Genomic DNA, 22,703 nt, shown 5'->3' on the forward strand with positions numbered 1-22,703 from the left:
GTGTCGGTGCTGAGCTTTCGTTTCGCCCCGTGGTTCCTTATGTACGGGCGATTACTGATGCGGGTATTGTTCAGCGCCGCTTGACATGTGCGCCGCGTCTTGTGCGGACGCATCGGGCATACAATGGCCGCGGTCGAAGCACGTGCTGTGGTCGTATTGATCGCAGCCGTGTCGCCAGGTGAAGCTCGCCCGATGCTGATTAGCATGGGCGTGGGCGCTTTTGGCGATTCTCATTTGATTGTGCTCCGCAGAACGCACGCTCGCAAACGTCCTTCGCCGTGTCAAGATCAAGTTTTTTGGTTTCTGGGAATTGTATGACTTATAGTACCTACTGGCTACTGTTATTTTTTTATCTATTCAATCGGCGATAAAAACATTTTACTTCATATTATTTAGGTATCTAATGGAGTGAAACTGTACACTACCACGTAATATTACCAATTTTAATAAGCTGTTTGTTAATATATACTTTCTTCTCATTCCATATGACTACAACAGCTTTATGATTCCCTTAAGATGCAGTCGTGATAATTACATTGACTGGTCTTCCACGATGTTGACATTTGGACAAGGCAGTGTCGACGTGAGAATCGAGATTATCCGAGTTATTTGGCTCCAATAATGAGATGGATGCGAGCGCTAAAGCGTAAATCTGAATCGGACGGATCGTGAGAGAGCACAGTCGTGGCTGTGCTCTCGATGGAGACACGTTAAATTGACAGCCTTGCGACGTGTGCATAAATCCCACATTTTAAGTAGCGTTTTCATCACATTCCTGATATTTATGACTTTGGAAACAAATATGCATTTCAGCGAATTGTGGCAGGTCTATAGCAGATAACTATATTTTATAAGAAACTTTGTATTTGTTATCGATATTGTAACACAGGATAAACTAAGAATTTTATTCCTTAAGGATGACAATCCTACACTTCCAAACAAAAAGAACAACGAAGAGGTTATAATATCGCCAACAAAGTAATAAAATTCAATACATTAAAACGTTATATTATCACACTCGAAGATAAGGCAGACGTGTTAGTCCGCCTACATACAATTTGAATGCATTCTCAGTCCGTTGTAATGCCTAACAGGCAGGCTCCGTGATGACTCCATTTGCTGTTACCATAATGGGCAATTTCGCAAACTCTCCCGTTTTGCACCCGTTACCGTTTAGCTAATCATCCCCTCGTCAGCATTGTAATACACGTCGCACGACCCGCCAGAGGGCTACTACTTGAGGCCGTTTGACGAATACCTCATTTCCTATTAATTTGCATGGAAATTGTATAATGTGAAGCGTTTATTATGTAAGAGATTATCACGTGTCACGACTGTCATGTCTGCGGACTTGAGCGGTTTATTAATATGGTAGGAATTTGTGTTTATTTTATTGATTAAATGTGAGTGTGAGAGAGAAGTTAATGCAAACAAAGTTAAAGCTTCATGATGATGTACTGTTTAAATCAATTGGCTTGAAATTAAGTTTTTAAAATTGAACATATCTTAATCAAGGTTCATAAAAAGGTGGCTTCAACGAACTTAATATTTTTACAACTAAGTACTAACGTATAGTAAAGACATGAATCGCATGATCGATGATGATTGTGTAATGTTTATCCAAGTCACAATGTGTCCGATAATGCAATCAATATACTAATCTTCTATGTAGTAACTAAAGACCCCTAATTAATATTCTAAATCATATATTTCAGGTATATTCACGGTGATGTGCTACAACGTGCTGTGCGACAAGTACGCGACGCGACAGATGTACGGCTACTGCCCGAGCTGGGCGCTCGAGTGGGACTACAGGAAAAAGGGGATCCTCGACGAGATTAGGCACTATTCGGCGGATATCATCAGCTTACAGGCAAGTGTTCATTGATGGGCTTTTCTCTATAAAACGTTACGTAAAGAACGTACTTCAGTTTGAAGGGGGATATTAAGAGTTATCTTTTTATAGATCTTTGGATAGGTACTAAATGTAATCTAATAAATATTATAAAGGCGAAAGTTTGTAAGGATGTATGGATGTATGGATGTATGGATGTTTGTTACTCTTTCACGTAAAAACTACCGAACCGATTACAATGAAATTTAGCACACATATAGAGGGTAACTTGGATTAACATATAGGATAGTTTTTATCCCGGAAATCCCACGGGAACGGGAACTATGCGGGTTTTCCTTTGCAAACGCGGGCGAAGCCGCGGTCGGAAATCTAGTGGTATTATAAATCTGAATAGTCATAGTATTTTGAACCCAATTACATATAACATAAAGGCAGCAATAGATAACTCATAAAAATAAAGTTATTCCGTGCATTCCAAACGATCTCGTTTTACGCCTTTTTTGTCAAATAGTATTGTTATCATATTTAGAACAATAATTTCACACAAAAATCAAAATTCTATACCGTTCAAAGCGTTCACAAGAAACAGATCCGTATAGCCATTTTTTGCTAGAAAGTTGTTTGTTGACGGTTATTACCCGTGAAAAGCAAAGCAATCTACTCGTATTTGCCATGGCCACCCATGAGTTCTGATGAGTTTTTTTTATAGCTGTATTATTATAGTTCAGCCAAAGCTATCGAATATTATAAAGCGAAAACTATCTTCTATGAATATACCACCACAATAGGCTGTATATGCGTGCACGCTATGAATTCCAAAAGGCTTATTTGCGTTCCGTTATCTATTAGTGTTTGTCCCATCAACAAAGTGGCATCTAATTCTATACGCAAGTATTGTGAGCCGATCAGTATTCACGTATAGTGATTTTCTTCCGTCGCACAACATTGTGTAAAGGTCGTTGCGCCAGCAATTGTTTGCCATTATATAATACGTCAATGTCAGGGCCGTGTTCAGCCCCACCTTTGTGCACGGCCCTCTTAATATTACGCAGGATAATCGAGCTCGGAAATTTCGTTTGGAACATTTGGGAGTGGGTAATGGGTTGAAGCTGAGGGCGCGTCTGTCCAACTGTCAATACTGTACTCGTCAATAAATAAAATTTTATAATTGCTTAAGTGATCTAAACTAAGTGAAACTATCTAAAATCGTAACTACTGTATAAACTGCTTCGAATCAATATAAATAACAAAGTGCGCAAACAATACAATTTATAAAAAACGACTTATCAATACCCGTAAGTCAATACTCACTCGGAATCCGTTGGATACATAGAATCCATCATTATTAGAGTGCAAATAACTAGTGGAGTGTGTGTACGATTAGAAGGAACTTGAAAACACCATAACAGTACGTAAACAAAAACATTTGAAATTATAACCTCAAAAGTAAACAATATAATATGACGATTGACGATAATTATTATAATTAATCATCGATCAAAGTAGCAGCACCATCTATTACAACCCATTAGAACTCCTTAGTTGAATTGCACTACGCCATCTATCAGAAAGTAGCGACACCACTTAGTCCGCTCGATCCGATCAATTGAAGATAAAATAAGAAGTTCCCACCTTATCTCATAGAGGGCGCTGAAATAAAAAAGGATATGGAGGAAATAAAAAATATGTTAATTAACATGCAGCAAGATTTAAAACAACAAAAACAAGACATGTTAGAAATGAAGGAAGATATTAAATGCACTATAATCAATAGTCTCAACGAAAAATTTAACAACTTGGAAATAAAAAATGAAATTTTGGAGAAAAAAATTGAAGAACAATCAAAAACAGTAAGCAACCTAGAAAGACAGTTAAGACGCAAAAATTTAGTCTTATTTGGCGTAGAAGAGAAAGAAAAATCATACGAAGAACTTGAAATAATAGTAGTGAACATAATAAATACATACATAAAAATCTCATGCGATACTAACAACATCGAAGCTGTGAGAAGACTAGGAAAAAAGGGGGAGAAAGTAAGACCGATAGTTATAACATTCAACACACTGGGATTAAAACTAAAAATACAAAAAAATAAACATCACTTACAAAATACCTCATACTATTTAAAAGAAGACTACCCAATTGAAATTTTAAATAAACGTAAAGAACTACAAGCTCAAGTACAGAAAGAAAAAGATGCAGGCAATATCGCTTTTATAAAATACGATAAAATTATTATATTAAATAACCAACAACATCCATATAAACAGCCGAGCAAAAGAATCCTATCAGAATCTCCGGAGACTAGTCAACCTACCAACGAAAATCTTGAACAAACTAACAAACAACCACCTAAGAAGAATAAGGGAAACATGAAAAATTACATCATTCATAAGCCCAAATTAACCGTCGCCCAGACAGGATCAGCACAACGCCAAATGACGACACCTAAACGGAACAATGAATAGCAATCCATATTGGACCCTCTCCCAACCTCAACTCTCCCAGTACGGCCGGTCACCGCGGGAGAGTATGACCAAAACCCCCCAAATAAAAATGAAATTTTTTTTTAAACTACCTTTTATATTTGCACCCATAATGTAAGATCATTATCTTCTGATCAAAAACTAACAGAGCTCAAAGCAGCACTAGAAAATATTAACCATGATATAATAGGTTTGTGCGAGGTTCGTCGCCTAGGAGAAAAGATAATCGAAGACAGAGATTACATTAAATCCGATAAAAAAAAAATCTTAAAAAATTATACAAACTTCCCAACAAAGAAATAAAAATAAAAAAAAAATGTTAAACAGGGACAAGTGGCATTCTTTGGGGGAGGCTTTTACCCGTACGGGGTCCATAAGAACCTAACGAGTACTTAATTTAAATTATATAAACTAGATTAGTGTCTAAATTGTTCTACTATGTACTCAAACTATAACTGTAACTAAAATTGTATATTCTTATGGAACAAATAAAGCTTTATTTATTTTTATTTATTTATTTTAATGGGTTGAAACTTGTATGAAATTTTAATTACTTTGAACGTTGTATGCGTCGAGCCCGATGGAGCGCGTATTTTTTAGTTTTTTATAAAATATTCATCGATAGTTTCCATTTTATTGAGCGTTGAATAATAGAGTTTGGAAATAAATTTGATGGCCTTTTACCAATTACTAGTAGTGGTTCCTAATAGATTAATACTTATTTATCGATCACAACAAAGAAAGTGTAACGTTAATATTAAAAATAGATTTTACCTTAATTTGTTGTCTGAAGGTATCCATTATTAACATTTAGATGTTTTTATATCCATAACAGTTATATTTTTAATTTAGTCTAATGTATATAATTCGTGTATATTAATAATTCTCATCATTAATTTCAGGAGGTAGAAACGGATCAGTTCTACAACTTCTTCTTACCAGAGTTGAAGCAGGATGGCTACGACGGCATCTTCTCGCCCAAGTCCCGCGCAAAAACAATGTCCGAATCGGAGAGAAAATACGTCGACGGATGCGCCATCTTCTTTAGATCTGCCAAGTATGTACAACTCTGTTGTAGTCAGTACTATTAGCTTCTTTACGTATATTTTTCGGACAGAAAATGACAGATGAAGTGTATATCTGTATTGTTTCAAACCTTTGCGATGGCCAACAATTCACATAAATTTACCCCTTATATGACTTAAAGCATATGACTTAAAGCTCAAATACCCTTTTCACTCCAGAATCGCTTTAAAAAGCAAAATGGTCAACCATTCAAGTAAAATTGCCCCTTGTCACATATAGACTTAAAGCTCAAATTACCTTCTCTCACCAGGTTCGCGTTAGTCAAAGAGCACCTAATGGAATTCAACCAGAACTAAACTCTATCCTACATAGACTTAAAGCTCAAATTCCCGTTTCTCTCACCAGGTTCGCGTTAGTCAAAGAGCACCTAATAGAATTCAACCAGCTGGCGATGGCGAACAGCGAGGGCTCGGACAACATGCTCAACCGGGTGATGCCGAAGGACAACATCGGGCTTGCCGCGCTGCTGAAGACGAAGGAGGCTGCGTGGGAAAATGGTGAGAATTGTAATGTTGCTTTTTATATACTTTTTCTATTTTATATATTGTAGATTGTTATATGTTTGAGAACAGTAAAGTCAGCATTTGAGCAATTAATAAAGAGCATATTAGAACAGCGCTATATATCAGTCTTTTATAGGTCCTTTGCTATCATCTAACATTGGAACTAGAAACATTACCTAACATAACTACATAACTACTTACATAACTAGTTACTAACCGTCTTGTTTGTTCTTAAACTATATTTCAAATATTTTTTTAAATAAAATTTGCTACGAACTTCTAACTTTTCAAATCATGCCAATCAATTTGTGATTAAGGGCTATGTTATTTTATGGGTTATTTATTTACACACCTAAATGTTCATATGAAAAGTTCGAATATCAATTCGATTATTATTTAATTTGTTTATCAACACCATCACTAGTAACCGAGGCAGTTAAAATATCTCTCATCTAGTTAACTTCTCAGGTCTTCCAACGGAAACATCAGCGGTGGCGCAGCCGATACTGGTGTGCACGGCGCACATACACTGGGACCCGGAGTTCTGCGACGTGAAGTTAATACAGACGATGATGCTCAGTAATGAACTTCGCTCGATACTTGACGACTCGGCGAGGACGCTTCGCCTTACGGGACAGAAGGACAACGTTCAGCTGCTGCTGTGCGGGGATTTCAACTCTCTGCCTGATAGTGGTAAGGTTCAATATTCAATGGCACTAATATGTCAGTGGTAATAGGAATCCATCCTGATTTTTCTTGGCGGGAATTTTTATCACTTTGCCTGATAATGATAAGGTCCAATTTCTAATAACATCTAGTGTTCATTTAGAATCATCATTATCATGTTATGACGTGTTGTTGACAGACTGTAAACCTCAGTTGCCAACTTTTTTCTATACTGTAGGACTATTTTAACCCTTTTCTTTCTTTTTCTGGTTTATTTTTTTAAAGGAAGAAAGAAAGATTTTTTGACGTTTAAAATCTAATTAACTAAAAAAAAGACGGGTTGCACTCCGGGAGTGCCGGCAGAATTGAAAACTTGATTATTAACGTTGAGCATGTTTGATATTTTGGAAAGGTATCCGTCTTACGCTTTTTCGATCAGGTCACGTGTCCTGACGCGAGTTTAAGATTTTATACCCATTACAGAAAAAGTGCTCAACGCCGCTAAAGAAGTTTTCACTTCAATATAATGATTAAATAACGTATTTCCCAGGTGTGGTGGAGTTCCTCTCATCGGGCCGCGTGTCCGCCGAGCACCGCGACTTCAAGGAGCTCGGCTACGCGACGTCACTGCGCCGCATGCCCGGCTCCGAGCACGAGTTTACGCACAACTTCAAGCTCGCCTCCGCGTACAGCGAGGACATCATGCCCTACACGAACTACACGTGAGTGTGTGTGCGTGTGTGCGTGTGACGTCACGCGAAGAAAAATAAGCTTGAAGCATTCAGTATAATGTTCATTCTTATTGTACTCCGCGCGTGCTCGTAAAGTCACTGCGTGCGAGACGAATACTGCGCACGTGGATAAATTTTTACCTCTTCTGTAAAGCGTGCGATTATTTAGTTATTACGCGAATGAAATAAATGAATTTAGTTTTGTTTATTTGATACGCTCGCATATTGCTGCGTTTGACTTGTACGTATAGGTTTATACGCGTTCTCCGTATGTCTGTAAATAATTGATATTTTATTCAATCCTTTACTGTCTTTCAGCATCAATTTACACTATAACACGACACTAAAAATTTTCTTTTATCCATTCCAGGTTCGACTTCAAGGGCATAATCGACTACATATTCTACAGCAAGCAGTCGATGACGCCGCTCGGGCTCTTGGGCCCGCTCTCGCAGGAGTGGTTCCGCGAGCACAAGGTGGTCGGCTGTCCGCATCCGCACATACCTTCTGGTAGGTTAAATAATTGTTTTTTTAGGGTACCTACACTGTTTTTGGACATAATTGATAATTTTGTACTTTTGGTTCAATGATTGAAGGAATCATTTATTGTAAAATTATGTATTATACCCCGATTTGGAGATATTGAATCAGTTCAAGCTTGATAATAATTGTAAATTAACAATCTTTCAGTGGCAGCTGCGAGGGTCACCTCGTAATCTGGTCATTTGGGTCACCAAATAACCAGATTACGAAGTCATTGCAGTTCGTGGTGATTAATATGTTATTGCCTAAATTTTTTGTAGAGCTCGAAGGACCAATAAAGGAATAAAACACGAAATACTGGTTGTATTGTCTATTGAATAGGTTTATCAACTACATCTATCCAGTCCTTGTGGACTGATACGTCTAATTTGTGCTCACTAGAGCAAAAAGTGTGATAAAATTCAATAACACATATCTTCAATGTTTTTCCATCCACAGACCACTTCCCCCTACTAGTGGAGCTCGAGATGTGCCCCACGTCGAGCGCGAACTCGAACGGGCTGATCGGGCGCAGGTAGCACGCGCCGCGCCGCCCCGCACACCCCGCGCACCCCGCACAGCCAGCCCGCCCGCACCCCGCACACCCCGCACACCACGACGAGCGGACCAGGACGTGACGTCAGCGAGTACGCGGCGCCACGAGCGGACCAGGACGTGACGTCAGCGAGTACGCGGCGCCACGAGCGGACCAGGACGTGACGTCAGCGAGTACGTGGCGCCACGAGCGGACCAGGACGTGACGTCAGCGAGTACGCAGTGGGTGCGGGATGTGAGGTACCATCTTATTGTAGAGCAAGGATAACAACGAGTTGTAGAGCAGTGAGAACATGACCATCTTGTAGTAAAGTGATGTACCATCTAATAAGTAAAGCAGTTTGGAATGGGACGTCAGGTACCATCGAATTGTAGAGCAGTGTGGAACATAACCATCTATAACCATAGTAAAGCAGTATGGGACGTCAGATACCATGTTTTAGTAGAGCAGTGAAAGTAAATCATGATGTACCTAATAGTAAAGCAGTGATAACATCGAATATTAAACCAGTATGGAATACGACGTCAAGTACCATCTTATAGTAAAGCAATGCAGGGTAGGACATGATAGACCATCGAATAGAAGAGCAGTGTGGAATAGGACATGATGTACCATCGAATTGTGAAACAAGACCATCTAGTAAAGCATTATGTAATAAGACGTAGGTACCATCTTATTGTAGGCGGAATATGACGTTAGTTGCCATCTAATTTCATGTATAGTGTAAAATCGTATAGCAGTGAGTCGAGTTCGGATAAAGTGCAAATCGTAGCGCTGTATGATGTTTCTAATTGAGATTGAGGATCTCTGGGCTTATATGGGTGATTTATTTTTTGTCGTATTTTAGGTTCATTATGATTTTTATATGACTGATGGATTTATTTTAAATTTGTTTAGATTTTTCTTTTGGTGCAATATTTTAATGTGGGAAATCCATCTAAATGTTACTTTGCAATAAAATATAAATTTTCGCTCATATAGCCCAGAGACACTCAATAATTTATGTCATTTGACATTGTAACTTTAATGTAACGGACGTAGAATGGTAAAAGAACAAATGAATTTGTAATGAAACCTGTGTGAAGTACTTATCGAGATTGTAAACTGTTTTCTTAGTTGTCACAATAATTATTGAAGTATGTAATCATAAATTGGTACAGCTAGCATGTGCAAGCGAGACAGCTTATTGTACAATGCAGTGGAGTGAGTGAGACAGCAAGCGTTTGTCGCCGTTTATGATTGCATCCTTTAATGTAACGGATCATTTATTTGCAAGCAATTTTTCTATAATGGGAAATATTTTCGGTTCTTTTATGCTTTCTTTTATATACATAGACCTTTATGACATTCGATTGTTATATGTATTTATAGCTAAAATATATTAAATATAAGTATAGTACTTAATTTCTTATCCACGGTTTTTCTTACCTTGCAAATTCTACAGATTTCAGTTACGTCCAAGTTTACTTTGACAAATCTTTTGCTTGGATATTTTCATAAATGGACAAGTGAAGGCGCTTTTCAATATATTTTGAAAGTATGTGCTGTTACACCTCTTTCGTATTGGATATTGGAGTATTTTGACTTATTTATATATTTATTATCAAATTAGTTCCATGTTTATTTTATGTTCTATTGGAACTATAAATCTTTTTTTTTCTTTGACTTAGACATCACAAAAATATTAAATTATGTAGACTGAACAATGGTTATTTTTGCCACACAAATTATATTATTTTCAGTATCCATTATGAAGGGGTGAGTTATTTTGAATGCTCAGTAAAGTACAGTGTTTCTAATCGATATTTAGCTTTAAGACTATTGTCTGTGCAATTGTAGTTTTCAATTAGATAAAAAAAAGTATTTTCTCACAGTGATCGGTTTAAAATTATTATTGATGTTGTTTACCGTTCTCAAAGTGTAGCGAGATTTAGTTTCAAAAATATTTATACAGTTGAGGAATGTATATACATAATGCATATAGCCTGACATGCATGGAACTGCCATTTTTTCTTGTTTTTTTTTTATTGTTTTTTTTTTTATTCGAGATAAATTATGTACATTTTTAGTTTTTTTTGACAATACATATTTTTAACATTCTAAATCGACTAAGTGTTAATTGTTTTATTTTTAAATGATCTGTTTTAAGTTATAGATGTCAGTTCCATGCGCGAGGTGATATTTATGGGAAATAATGTGCTTGTTAACGAATGAATAAAACCGAAGTGAATGAATATCAGACGTCCATTTACCAATTAGTAATAAAGGGATTCCTCCACTGTATATTGTTAGGATAATCTGTGAATACTTTGCTATGTATGTGTGTGTCATGTAGGTGACGTTGTGTATGGAAAACCAATGAGACTGTTATAACAATGTGTTCTTCAATCCGATTATGGTATCTATTCCCACGTGTTAAAGACCTATATGCCCTGTCAACATTTGAATTCTATTTTTTTTAAGCTGTGCATAGTTCTATCGCGGGCTTTGAGCGCGGGGACCGAGTCGAGAAATTCCGTAACGAAAAACCTCACGCTTCCCACTCCGACGGGCTCGGAAGTGTGGCTTGAAGGCATGCTATGCAATAGCTTTACCGCGGCAGTCCCCGAGTGCCACACGTCTTTTTCTATTTAGAGTCGTATTTCATACTATTTTGTGGTAAGAGTCTCATTGGTCGGTGTGTTGACAAGCTGGCTTCAGCCCGCGGTCCGTTCTCAGCGTGTGACCGCGGCGAAGCGTGTGCCGGCGTCAGTAGTCTAGTGGATGGTACGTTAGATGTGGTGTGTGGTGTCATGTGGTACGGTGTTGGCATTTAGAACAAAGCCGGGCGCTCGCTCGGCGGCGGCGGAACTTAGGTTAATGTCGCATTTTGTGTACCAACAAACTACTCAGCGAGACTTAAAGACCCTTCCTAAACTACCTTTAAACCCCCCTCCCTCCCCATTTTCCTAGTATTTTTTATAATCTCTTGTAAGTGGACTTTTGTATCGTCTTGATGTTTTCTCTCTTTATAAGTGGGCACCGCTCGCCGCCGGCCGCCTCCCCGCGTAGGTTTAAGTAGGTTTTATCAAATGTGACGGAATCATGGTTATTTCACGAATTGAAGTTGTTTAGCTGTAAGTTTAGTTTACGGTTCAGTATTCGCATCAAACGCCGACTGCTTCGATCCAAATTTTATTACTGTAGATGCATTTTTTAGTTTAGTGGAATGTTTTAAATTTTTCTTTTCGGGAGGCGACCGACGGCGACCGGCCGCAATTAGATTAGCGGGTAGCATACTGGCGTAGTACAAATGGATGTGTGAGAGATGCGTACGGTACGTTTGTGTGTGTGCGCGTGTCGGAACCGCTCTCCATTGGTCGACTGTCGCAGTGACGTGCGATCGCAGGGTTGCCGTATCCGGGTGGAAGTTTGTGTGACGATTTAATTTTTATAGATTTAATTTTTTTATCTGTGCACTGGTTAAATTGTCATACTAACGTGGACGTGTGCATCGGTCGCGTATGCTCCTGCCTCTGACTGTATGGTTGTGATCTAGCGGGCTCGTTGTTCTCGAACGTCATCGAAGAATGTCGGGGAGCATCGTAAACTAGTCATCGACAGGGGTTGATACAGATTTTGCTCAGGGAATGTGGATTATTATTTGGAGACACTCGTACTGCCCGTTTATCAACAGTATCTATTTTAGATTGTAGTTTTGTTAGGTGTTATACTCTATAGTGACTTCTGCGTTGTGCTCCGAGCGAAGCCCGAGTGCAATCTGTCAATCTCTTGCGATTCGTTGTAGAGCGTTAGTTGTCTCATCGGAATAACTTAGTGATATTTACTAAAACTTTTTTATATTACAAAAAAAATTTGGACCACTGCATAGTTGAATCTACGCTTATTTTTGTCCTCTCCATCGGAATTATATATAATTTTTAAATATTTTTTATTCATTATATATTATTATTATGATTATTATGTATATCAAACGATAGGTGCTGTTGTATTTAATTTTAATGTTACTAAACGCGATTGTGATAGGGATGCGTCTCTCTCGAATGAAATGTTTACAAAATGAGCCAAATCATGTAAAAGGGTATATTTGAATTATTACTTTTAGGATAATCGTGTCGAAATGAAGTTTTGTATCATACAAATTTTACTACTGACGCTGTCTAATTTTTCTAAGTACAGATATATTATAAAATCATATCATGATAATCTTGTTCTTTGACTTTTGTAAATTATCGTAGATTGTTAAGTATTGTGAGCGCGCTCGCTTGTGGCGCCCCGCGCGGAGTGAAGCACAAAGTGAGTGGTGTGACGTCACGGGCCCGGGCCGCCGGTAGCGAGCGCGTGTTGCCTTCGCGTGTCGCAATCCTACAGATTATAGAGTTTCAATATTATATCACACTCGTGTTCGAATCGTGAGTTTATATTGTGTCGAGTGATAAGTATTTTTGCATTTATCGTGTTGTCAGAATGTATTCGTGTAGCATAATACTTTGCGACCGTCGCTCGCGGGCGACGGAGGCCTTAAAATGTACCACTCGTCTATTCATTGTACCTGTTGATGAGATTTGGCTTAGAATATTGTTTAAATTATACGCAGTTAAAAATGTATGCGCATAAATATATTATTTATAATTATTGTCACGGTTGCGTAGATGCGGTCGAGTTGAGGCTATATATTGATCATTTCTTACAAATAGTTTTTCGCGTCGAACGCGGCGTTCGTGACGCGGCGTTTGAGATGTACTGTAACAGACGCCGCGTTGCAGACGCGCGTTTCACGCGCCTGTTAAAGTTTGAAGAAGATTTACACAGAATAAAGTACACGTCAGCTAGCCACGCTTCCAATGACGCAGTATTGAAACAAACCAATAGATGCGCGATTGTCGCGATGCATAACGAGAGCTTTATATATCAAGTTTATCTTATTTGTAGTAAGACATGTGATCTCTTTATTTTTAATAGAATTTTGATGGACAATTTTACTTAATAGATCTAGCGGTGTGTAGTATTCGAAATAGGGATGTAATCGCACATTTTAATTATATTTCCACTGTGTATAATTTTTCACAAAACTGATGCCCTCCAAGAAATTTTTTGACAAGATTGCATCGTTGAAACTCTACATTTGTGTTAATCGACATTAATTCCGTTTGGAACGACACTTTTGTGTACATATTTGTATTATATCTTTTGTATTCGTGTAAATATGTTGTGTTTTATTTTTTTGAAATTCCGCCGTTCCACAATGATAACATTGTGACGTATTCTTTTTTTTTAGTTGTAAATTTGAACGCAGTTTCAACGATGCAATATCTATTCGATACCGCAAGGAGCCTTCAAAAGTCTGTATATTTATTTTGTAAATATGTAATTTCGATAACAATTAATGCTAGACAACGAGCGAGCCGTTGCATAGAACAGCCGTTTGGACTTCTGCGCACACTAGCAGTTACGTAAACGACTTAGGAACATTGCATGATGGCAACACTCGATATTCGAACATTTGCTAACTAAACTCCTTTTTCTATCATTTTTACTCTATAAATTAATAAATTATACACACAATTTGAATCAATTTATTATTTAATTAATTAACAAAACTATAAATTTTGATTTTACTTTGCCTCAACTGTCATCTTGACAGATGTTCTAGTGTTGCCATCGTGACATTAGCGATGCATTGGCAGTAAACACGTTTGGCACAACATGTCTACATCGGTTTTGAAGCAATCACGACCTTGCACTAGCCTCGAATAAGGTGTATCTAACAGACATTCCACAGGCCCTATCGAATTAGCTCAATACAAAAGACTGTATGAGACTTTAACAAAGAGAAATATCATAATAATGAGAAAAAAAAAATATTTTCTGAAGCACCTTAACGACTTTACAAAACGTGTTTTATGGTGATTTAATGATAAGATCGCAATGTTTAACTCACTAGTATGTAAGGACAAATGCTTTACGTCACTGTGATAGACAATACAAATATAGCTGAGAGAACACCATAGGCATTTATGGGAAATTTATTAAATCTTATGAGAAATGGAATGTAACGTACCTTACTCTCAGTTGTAATGCTGACGGTACTCTATTTTGTGGCATCTTTTGTACTTGGATTTTCGAATGTTTTTCTCATCGCGAGTTGTTATCTCGCCGCGCCCTTTCTCATGTTTTTTACCAAAGTTTCTACCAGTATTTATAGATTTTAATATCGTAAAATTTAACCTCATGAATCGTGTTCATCTAATTTTGAGCGGAGTTAAGATGTCAAAAGCGAATTGTGTCTCGATAAAAAAGTGATTCGCGCTATTTTTTAAGTGTTTTATTCTGATGTTGGCAACGTAGCGTACCGTCAGCAAATAAAGAAAAAAAGTACAAATCGTATGTGCAGAAGTTTCGCGGCTCGAGTGAGTTGAGCGGTGAGGGTGCGTGTGCGTGTGTGCGTGACTGTGCTGCGTGTGTGTGTGTGCGGCCCGCGTCTCGCTGCTCTGTTTGTTGACACATTATGTATATTTGAATGAATCAAATTATAAGAGAATATGAATTTTATTTTGAGTTTTATTTTCATTACTACCCCTACATTTGCAATTTTTCTTTCCCTTCATTGAAGCGAAACATAAGGTAGGATGGTTGCTTTATTTTTCCGGATGTAATTACATTGCAGTGATATAACTGTATTTATTTTCTTTTATACACAATCTATTCAAGAAGAAAGTAAATATGACAAGAACGCTTCAATTAAATAATTTAAAGAGAATAGAAGCAATGCAATCCTAGTAGGCTATATGCCATCATATTATTAAAAGTCAAATTTCTTTATAAAATACTCTAGAATACTCTCATACACTAATTAGTATCAATAAAACAACCAAAGCAGCTAAAACTAAAATCTATTTACACAATATCTAAATTAAATATATTTAAAGACGACATCCTTAAAGCTGTCCACTGTCTGTATCTCCAATGTGACAGGGCACTGCAACCAATTTGCCATGAGCTCTTCTGAATAACCCAACAGGAAGTACATTTTGGTTGGAGACACGGCTCTTCTTATGATGGCCGCTACGCGAATGTGGTTGAACTGCCTTTTAATGATTATCTGAAAATAATATAATCACTTGTATAATGAAATAAAGCAACTTGTACATTACATATGATAAAACTATTTGACATTGATTTTCATTATTTCCACTAAAGAACTTATGTATTAAGAAGTTTGGAAACTCGTCTCAAAATTTCATTTATTTTTAAGTTACCAATTAGACCACAATAAGTAGCCTCTGTTAATAAATAATTTAAATAAATTATATCCTTACTTCACTACAAACAAGGCCATGCCAAGTGCCATTCATAAATCGTCTGATGAATTCATCTTCCAAAGCTGTTTCTGAACGACGAATACCATCCTTCAAGTTAGCTGAAAAATTGCAGTTCAAAAATAACATCTATATTTGAACAAATATGGGTACTTATGTGAATAAAAACTGATTAAGTCAAAAAAATATTCATGAATATAGTAACAGTTAAATAGTAACAAAAAATATATTCATTTATTCAATGAAAATAATTTACAGTAGATAAATTAGCAACTTACAAGTATTCCATGAATTCCACGTCTTCCTGTGAGCAATATAATGAGGTGGGTTTGCCATTTCATATGTTAGTGGTCTGTCTCGTTTCTTTGTAATTCTGTACTTTCCCGAAACAACTCGACATAATGCTGATGAAGTGTGGAACTGTGACGCTAAGATTGGTGACTTTTGGGCTATACACGTTGCACTCTGGAATAAAATTCATAATACACATATGAGTAAATGTATATGAAAATATATATCGCAGATATCTCGGTTGAAACGATAATGAAATCAACAATTGTCGTATTCATTAAGCTGAAAAAAAGGTGATATTTATGTAGCTAAATAGTAAATACAGAGTAAAATAAATAAAACATGATAAAACACAACTACATGGCTCCTTAAAATTATTTGAAATATAAGACTCTATTAGTTAAATCTGAAACTCACTTGCACCAATTTTATAATAGAGGAATTCATAGCTCAAACAAAATAAATATTTTATTTAGAACATAACCTAACTTTCTTTTACTTCCGAAAATGACAGTTTTGCAAAATGTATTGCTCAGAATGTATTGGCATTGACATTTGACAATTTATGACATTAAAAATATTAGTGACAGTTACGCACATCACGGCTTCAAGTCTTTTAGGATTTTGTAATTCAGGTCAATCCCGCGTGCGTTTTAAATCCGCACGACATTAATAGCAACCTAAATGGATATCTGTAGGCAAACATAATCAAAATCAATTTATACATGCAGCCGTTGAACGATTTGGTGAAGTAATTTTAAATAACTATAAGTTATGTGATTGTATAACAAAATATCCTTGTTCTTCTTATTTCATTTGAAAGGCAATAAAATTAATCAAATACACTTAGAAAACTACTTAATGATATTTCAATTAAAAGGCAATAAAATGTTATAAGTACCTGTATGCAGTAAACATTAACAAAGTGTTTTATTTTAATATTATTAACAGATTTCGCAGATTGTAAGCACAATGAAATTATGGATCGCATTAACAGTTATTTTATGTACGATGTTTATGAGTGAAGGTAAGTTCAAGGAATTTCTTTGAAACAACATTACGTCCTGATTTTAAATCTCGCATATGCTAGGTATATTTTTATCGATATTGGAGTAACAATTTATAAATTTATCAATATTCAGCTGAGGATATTTCCGAGACAGAAAAACCTCGCAGTGCCGCTGTCGAAGATATATTGAAAAAAATCAATAAGATATCTTCCGAATCAATGAGCAATGCTGACAATAATGATAAAGAAAATATGTTGCGTTCGATAGAAATAAAGTTGAGAAAAGCAGCTCAACCATTGGGTAAAAAAGGAGACAAATATGTTAATTTAATTATGCGTGGCTTAAGATCTGGAACTACAAGTAAGGGACCTGTTAGATTAAACAATTTAAACACTACCCCTCCAGTTATATCAAACGTTGGTAAGTACAAAACTAATTTCAAAAAAAGTCCATCCAATAAATGGTTTATAAATAAATATATTTATATATTCAAGCTGAAAACAAAAATGACCTACGAATATCACGCAATGCCATGATAGATTTCATTATGCAGAAAATTAATAGAATATCTCAAGAATCTCTTAATAACGTAACAAGTAAAGACGAGAAGGAGAAGATATTAAAATCAATAGAAAATAAACTAAGAAACGTATCTCTCCCATTGGGAGAAAAGGGAAGTAAATTCATTAATTTAATTATGAAAGGAATTCGAACTAAAAATTCAGAAAATTTAAAAGACGAAGACTCAAAATCTGAAGACAAAAGGAGGTCTGGTAAGTACGATACTGGAATAAAATTGCGTGATTTTTATAAAAGTTTCACCCCGTATCAACATCAGTAGAAATATTAGCAGCATTTAATATGATAATATGAAAAAGAACCATTAAAAAAAATTAGTCATTATTTTATAAATACTTCATAACTTATTATAAAGTACATTTAAGTAAATAAATTAACCTGAATTCAATTAAGCAAAGTAAGAAAATCGACATTAGTTCATTAAATATAAGATACCTAGTTACATAAAATATCCACTTATGTTAATTGATACACTCAAAAAATTACACCTAAGAAACAAAAGACTGCATATCTAATAACTTTCCAAACAGCTCATGTTCAGAAGAAAGATAGCCCAGACAACTCACGAAATGCAATGACTGAATTTATATTAAAGAAAATCTATCAAATATCAATGGAAGCACAGAATACCAATGATCAACAAAATCGTTTGAATTCGGTTGAAGACAATTTACGAAAAGCAGCAGAACCACTCGGGGAAAAGGGATTAAAATATGTCAACTTAATCATGAGAGCAATACATTCCACCAATAAAAACATCAGTTCACAGAATGACAATTCTTTGTCTGCTGAGATTAACGAAGTAGTTGATGATGCCTTTAAACTAAATTATAAGGTAATTAAAATGAATGAAGGTAATGAACGGCTTAAAAAGCAGGCAATTGAAAACATTGCGAGAGCAATAGAAAAAGTTATGAAGAAATATTCAGCTAATCAATACGATGAAATTATCGAAAATATCAAATTGAAAACATTTGATTATATGAAGCGGAATGATATCCTAAAAAATAACAATGATATTAAATTAATAAGTGATCTAATAGTCGATAGTATAAACTTAGCTGGAAAAAGAATTATGAAACAAAAAGGCGCAAATGAAAACGCTACAAATTATCCTGTTATAGATGTAGATGCCGACTTCCTCGCTCCATATAATAATGAAATATCCAGTCAAACAAAATTATTATGCAAAAGTGCAGTCGAAAGGACTTGCGCTAATATTAGAAACATGAATATGCTAAAATGTGTGTATATGGAAGAAAGCATACCACTTCATAAGCTTTGTGATGGAAAATACGATTGTTCAGATAGATCTGATGAAAAGCATTGTGCCGAACAAGGTTTGTAGTTTAATTTTTTATACAAAAAAATAACTACATAATATTATGTAATTAAAATTTATTTTCAGCCACGGAAAGAGTACATTATGCCCACAGCGTTCTTATCGCATTAGATATTTCATTAGAAAACGATTGTTTGATGACTGATATTAATGAAAAAATTCTTTCAAAACAGAACTTAATTTTACGAGACGTACTTAGAGCACAGTTGAATTTTATTGATAAATACAAACTCGAAAGTGCAGCCGTTAGCGACACTGATAGCAAACTATCTAATAATATGATCCGATCTTCCATCAAAGAAATTACTGACGTTATTGGTACATTAACAAAAGCTCTGGACAAAGCATTATGTTCTCGAAATGAAATTAAAAACGATCACAATCTACGTCGATATAATGAAATATTTGATGAAGATGTAGACTTACCACAAAAGATAAAGGAAAAATGGGCCCCTGAAGCTTGCTCTTGCAAAGAGATATCTTGTTCAAACTGTACCAATTACTGTCAAACAATCTGCTGGCATAAAAATAGTCTAACTCATTGGAATTGTGACTCAGTAAATGAAACATCAATCGTATCCTTGAATGTTCTTTGCGATGGCAAATATGATTGCTATGATGAATATGATGAAAAGGATTGCTTTTCAGGTTGTAAATATGAATTAACTATAAAAGCAGATTTATTATAAAAAAAAACTTTTTCAAATAGGGTCAACCGGGGCAAATGCAACTATGGGGCTATGGCAACTAGTTATCATAACTAATTTATTAGAGTTGTTGTAATATATCGCCACCTATGATTCAATAACTCAACGACTAATAAATCTTACAAGTAATAGATGGTGCCACTACGATGAAAACTATTTGATTGATAGGCCATTGTGTCAAACCGCTATTTTGAAGTTGGTGTGCGTAAAAACAGGTGTCGAGTTTTACAGACAAAAAAATTGTTTAGGAGTGATTTTTTGCAGGTGTTTTTGATTGGACACGATTATCACAAGCCGTTAAGCATATTTCATTTATATTTTTAATGCGTTAGTTGACTCTATTTTGTGTTATTGATGCAGTTACAATTGCCTCATGAAAATTTCACTGTGGGGTTATTGCAACTGTGAGGTTAGTTACAATAGCCCCTTATATTTTTGTATGAAACTAAAAACACTAGTGATGTGACAGTGTCGATATTTTTATTATGTATCCTTCTTGGTAGTCAAAATATACTTTCTTTATGATTAATTAAAGAAGAACCATCGATTATTTCTTCGATATTATACCCAGAGACGGGTTCATAAGTAAAATTAAAATTAGATAAAGCGTGGTTAAAGACTATAAGTAACTAAAAACGATAGGTAGGATAGTTCTGTGATTGTTCAAGTAATTTTTAACGGTTGATTAACTAATAAACGTATTTTGTTTGGTTTACGTTTTTAACAATATTTAACACAAAGAATATTATTTGTTCTGACCAAAAACTAAAATTGACTTAGTAGGTAGTACACTGTAATTTTTTTTTTGTTGCGATTTAAAGTGGTAAATCAAAGTAGGTACATGAGATTTTCCTCTAAATAATGCGGCGCCATCTACGATCGCAACGTTATTGTATAGATAACGTTATTGTATATATATTATATAGAATAATAAAAATATATCGATGAATAAGTTTTTTGCATTCCCCACACTAATTCTCTAACAAATAGTTGCATTTGCCCCACATTTAGAAAAATAAGATTTTTCCTGAAAACTCGTCCTTGCTACACGGTAATCCAGTTCAAAATCCTATGAATAACATGAAATCTCATAAATATATTCTATATTCGTTGTTTTATATGAAATAGAAGAAGAGCTATGGCAGTTAGTTGCATTTACCCCCGACTAGGGGTTAATGTAACTTTTTCTACCAATTTTAGGAAATATTCTCACTACCAGTTATTTATAAGACTACTGTATTGCTTGATTGGTTTAAAATAATCTTGAATAAATACAAAAAACAATAAATGGGTCAAATAAATGACCAAATATAAAAGGAGATAACTGCAACCGATCAAACTTGAGACTTGTTATTTTTTAGTTGCATTTGCCCCGGTTGACCTACATTTTTTTTTATTTCAGATAACGTTCATGGTAAATTTGAGGCTCATAAAATTTTCAGTGAAATAACAGACTCGTTGAAATTGAAAGCTTCCAAAGATTACAAAACAGAAAAAAATAAAGTGTTATCTCTTGTTAACACGCTATCCAGTCTTGAAAAGTTGAGCTTGAATTCAAATCCGAATCCAACATCCATAAAAGAATACAGAGACCAATGTTTTGAACTGCTAGATGCAGTATATTCAGGTGTAATTAAGCACACGACATATGCTTACGAGGCAGAAGACGTGTATATTTTCCTTTTATCAGTAAACCAGCAACTTGGAGCTATACTCAAACGCATTGGTACCGGTAATAAGAAAATTATGTCTGACAGTTGCTTCTGTAGAACTGGCAAATGCGGAGCAACCTTTTGCACTAGGCGATGTCAGAAAGCATGCGTAATTGAACCAAAGCTAACACGATACTTTTGTGAGAATAATAATAAATCTATAGATATTGAGAACATTTGCGATGGAAAAACTGACTGTCCCCAAGAGGACGATGAGAGACAGTGTAGTAAAGGTAAAAGATAATAATTAATTTATTATTATCACCTTCTAAGTCATATATTGTTATTTTTTTACAGTTTCAAACACTTTACGATTTTTGTTTTTACTCTCCTCATGAAATACAGGTTGATTACTATAAAATATACTTTGGAGTATATTTTCATGGTAGAGCGAACGAGTAATTCCTTCTAATTACTTAATATTTACACATTGGTTTATAGAAATTTGTCGAAGCCACCATATAACAGTACTACAGCATAAAGTACAAGAAGTTGGTTTAAAACAAAAGGGAACTGCAATGGGTGAGCTACTCTCTACGTGGAAAACAAAGGTTTGAGTTTGGGTATTTATTTAATAGTTTTATTTATAAAAAAAATAGATAATAATATTTTATTATACCGTCCAAATATTCTCTATAAGTTCAGTTATGTAAATGTTAAAACTTTTAATGATTCCAAAATCCATAGGTTCTTGCAACTCTTAAAGTTGCTGAAAAATCTGGAAGGCCGTCACGAAGAACATTGAAAGATTTGGTTAAAGAGATACTACAAGACTTAGTGCTAACATACGGTTCCGTTGAGGAATACAGGCGAAGAAACACTAACTATGCTGAGCAAGAATTTACTGACATCGCTGAAACTATCTTAGATACTTTGCGATCGTGTGACAAATAAAATCCAATAATTTAATCTTATTTATTTTATTTCACCAACCCTATAACGAAACAAGTGACATAACTGCTGCATACGAAACTATTTTTTCCGGTGTTTCAAATTTTAAGGTTGTTTAATGTTTGTATTATTTCGGCATGTATGCATTCTTTGATACTTATACAAAATAACAAACACAATGGTATAAGATGTACTGGCTGATTTATAAAATAAATACTGTCATGTTAATGGTAGGATTGTGGGTAGGATCAATGGAGTGGTAAAATGTAAGGGCTTCATATACAATATACATATTCAGATATACTTTTGTGCTCCTGGTTACCCTTAATATTGACATAATTATTATGATTTCAGGTATCATAAAATATTTATTTTTTTCGGGATTTACTACATTGCTTACGTTCTAACAGCATCGTTTTCTTGGTTAAAAGACGATGAATCGTACGA

The 22,703-nt window shown here is 35.3% G+C and overlaps 4 protein-coding genes across 7 annotated transcripts in view; 3 read left to right on the forward strand and 1 right to left on the reverse strand.

Moving 5' to 3' along the window:
• twin (CCR4-NOT transcription complex subunit 6-like twin) overlaps positions 1–9,183 on the forward strand; it is a 194,626-nt gene extending 185,443 nt beyond the window's left edge. For 2 of the 4 annotated variants that reach the window (XM_090102065.1, XM_090102068.1), the window contains 7 exons: positions 1,716–1,873; positions 5,244–5,398; positions 5,773–5,924; positions 6,399–6,623; positions 7,147–7,318; positions 7,698–7,837; positions 8,309–9,183. In XM_090102065.1, the coding sequence (XP_089958191.1) occupies positions 1,716–1,873; positions 5,244–5,398; positions 5,773–5,924; positions 6,399–6,623; positions 7,147–7,318; positions 7,698–7,837; positions 8,309–8,388 (1,082 nt within the window). In that variant the 3' untranslated portion in view covers positions 8,389–9,183. Of the gene's footprint in view, positions 1–1,715; positions 1,874–5,243; positions 5,399–5,772; positions 5,934–6,386; positions 6,624–7,146; positions 7,319–7,697; positions 7,838–8,308 lie in introns of all 4 variants that reach the window. The other 2 variants (XM_090102066.1, XM_090102067.1) reach the window with 2 other exon arrangements.
• On the forward strand, positions 2,975–4,847 carry LOC149908599 (uncharacterized). The gene has a single exon (XM_090102320.1). The coding sequence runs from the start codon at positions 3,523–3,525 to the stop codon at positions 4,321–4,323; it is 801 nt and encodes a 266-aa protein (XP_089958446.1). The 5' UTR covers positions 2,975–3,522; the 3' UTR covers positions 4,324–4,847.
• Positions 9,184–15,281: 6,098 nt separating the features above from the next.
• mRpS24 (mitochondrial ribosomal protein S24) lies at positions 15,282–16,535 on the reverse strand. Its single transcript, XM_090102069.1, has 4 exons — positions 16,433–16,535; positions 16,003–16,189; positions 15,725–15,825; positions 15,282–15,507 (listed from the first exon to the last, which is right to left on the reverse strand). The coding sequence occupies exons 1-4, from the start codon at positions 16,460–16,462 to the stop codon at positions 15,319–15,321; spliced, it is 507 nt and encodes a 168-aa protein (XP_089958195.1). The 5' UTR covers positions 16,463–16,535; the 3' UTR covers positions 15,282–15,318.
• A 491-nt stretch (positions 16,536–17,026) lies between these two features.
• LOC149908601 (uncharacterized) lies at positions 17,027–22,290 on the forward strand. The gene is made up of 8 exons (XM_090102222.1): positions 17,027–17,042; positions 17,158–17,445; positions 17,520–17,798; positions 18,135–18,944; positions 19,013–19,594; positions 21,056–21,598; positions 21,807–21,916; positions 22,053–22,290. The coding sequence occupies exons 1-8, from the start codon at positions 17,027–17,029 to the stop codon at positions 22,257–22,259; spliced, it is 2,835 nt and encodes a 944-aa protein (XP_089958348.1). The 3' UTR covers positions 22,260–22,290.
• Positions 22,291–22,703: the final 413 nt, after the last annotated feature.

The sequence above is a fragment of the Colias eurytheme genome, chromosome 5, assembly GCF_061535395.1.
Source record: "Colias eurytheme isolate Ceu_HAF_F1 chromosome 5, ilColEury1 Martin Lab GWU primary, whole genome shotgun sequence".
Taxonomy (NCBI): domain Eukaryota; kingdom Metazoa; phylum Arthropoda; class Insecta; order Lepidoptera; family Pieridae; genus Colias; species Colias eurytheme.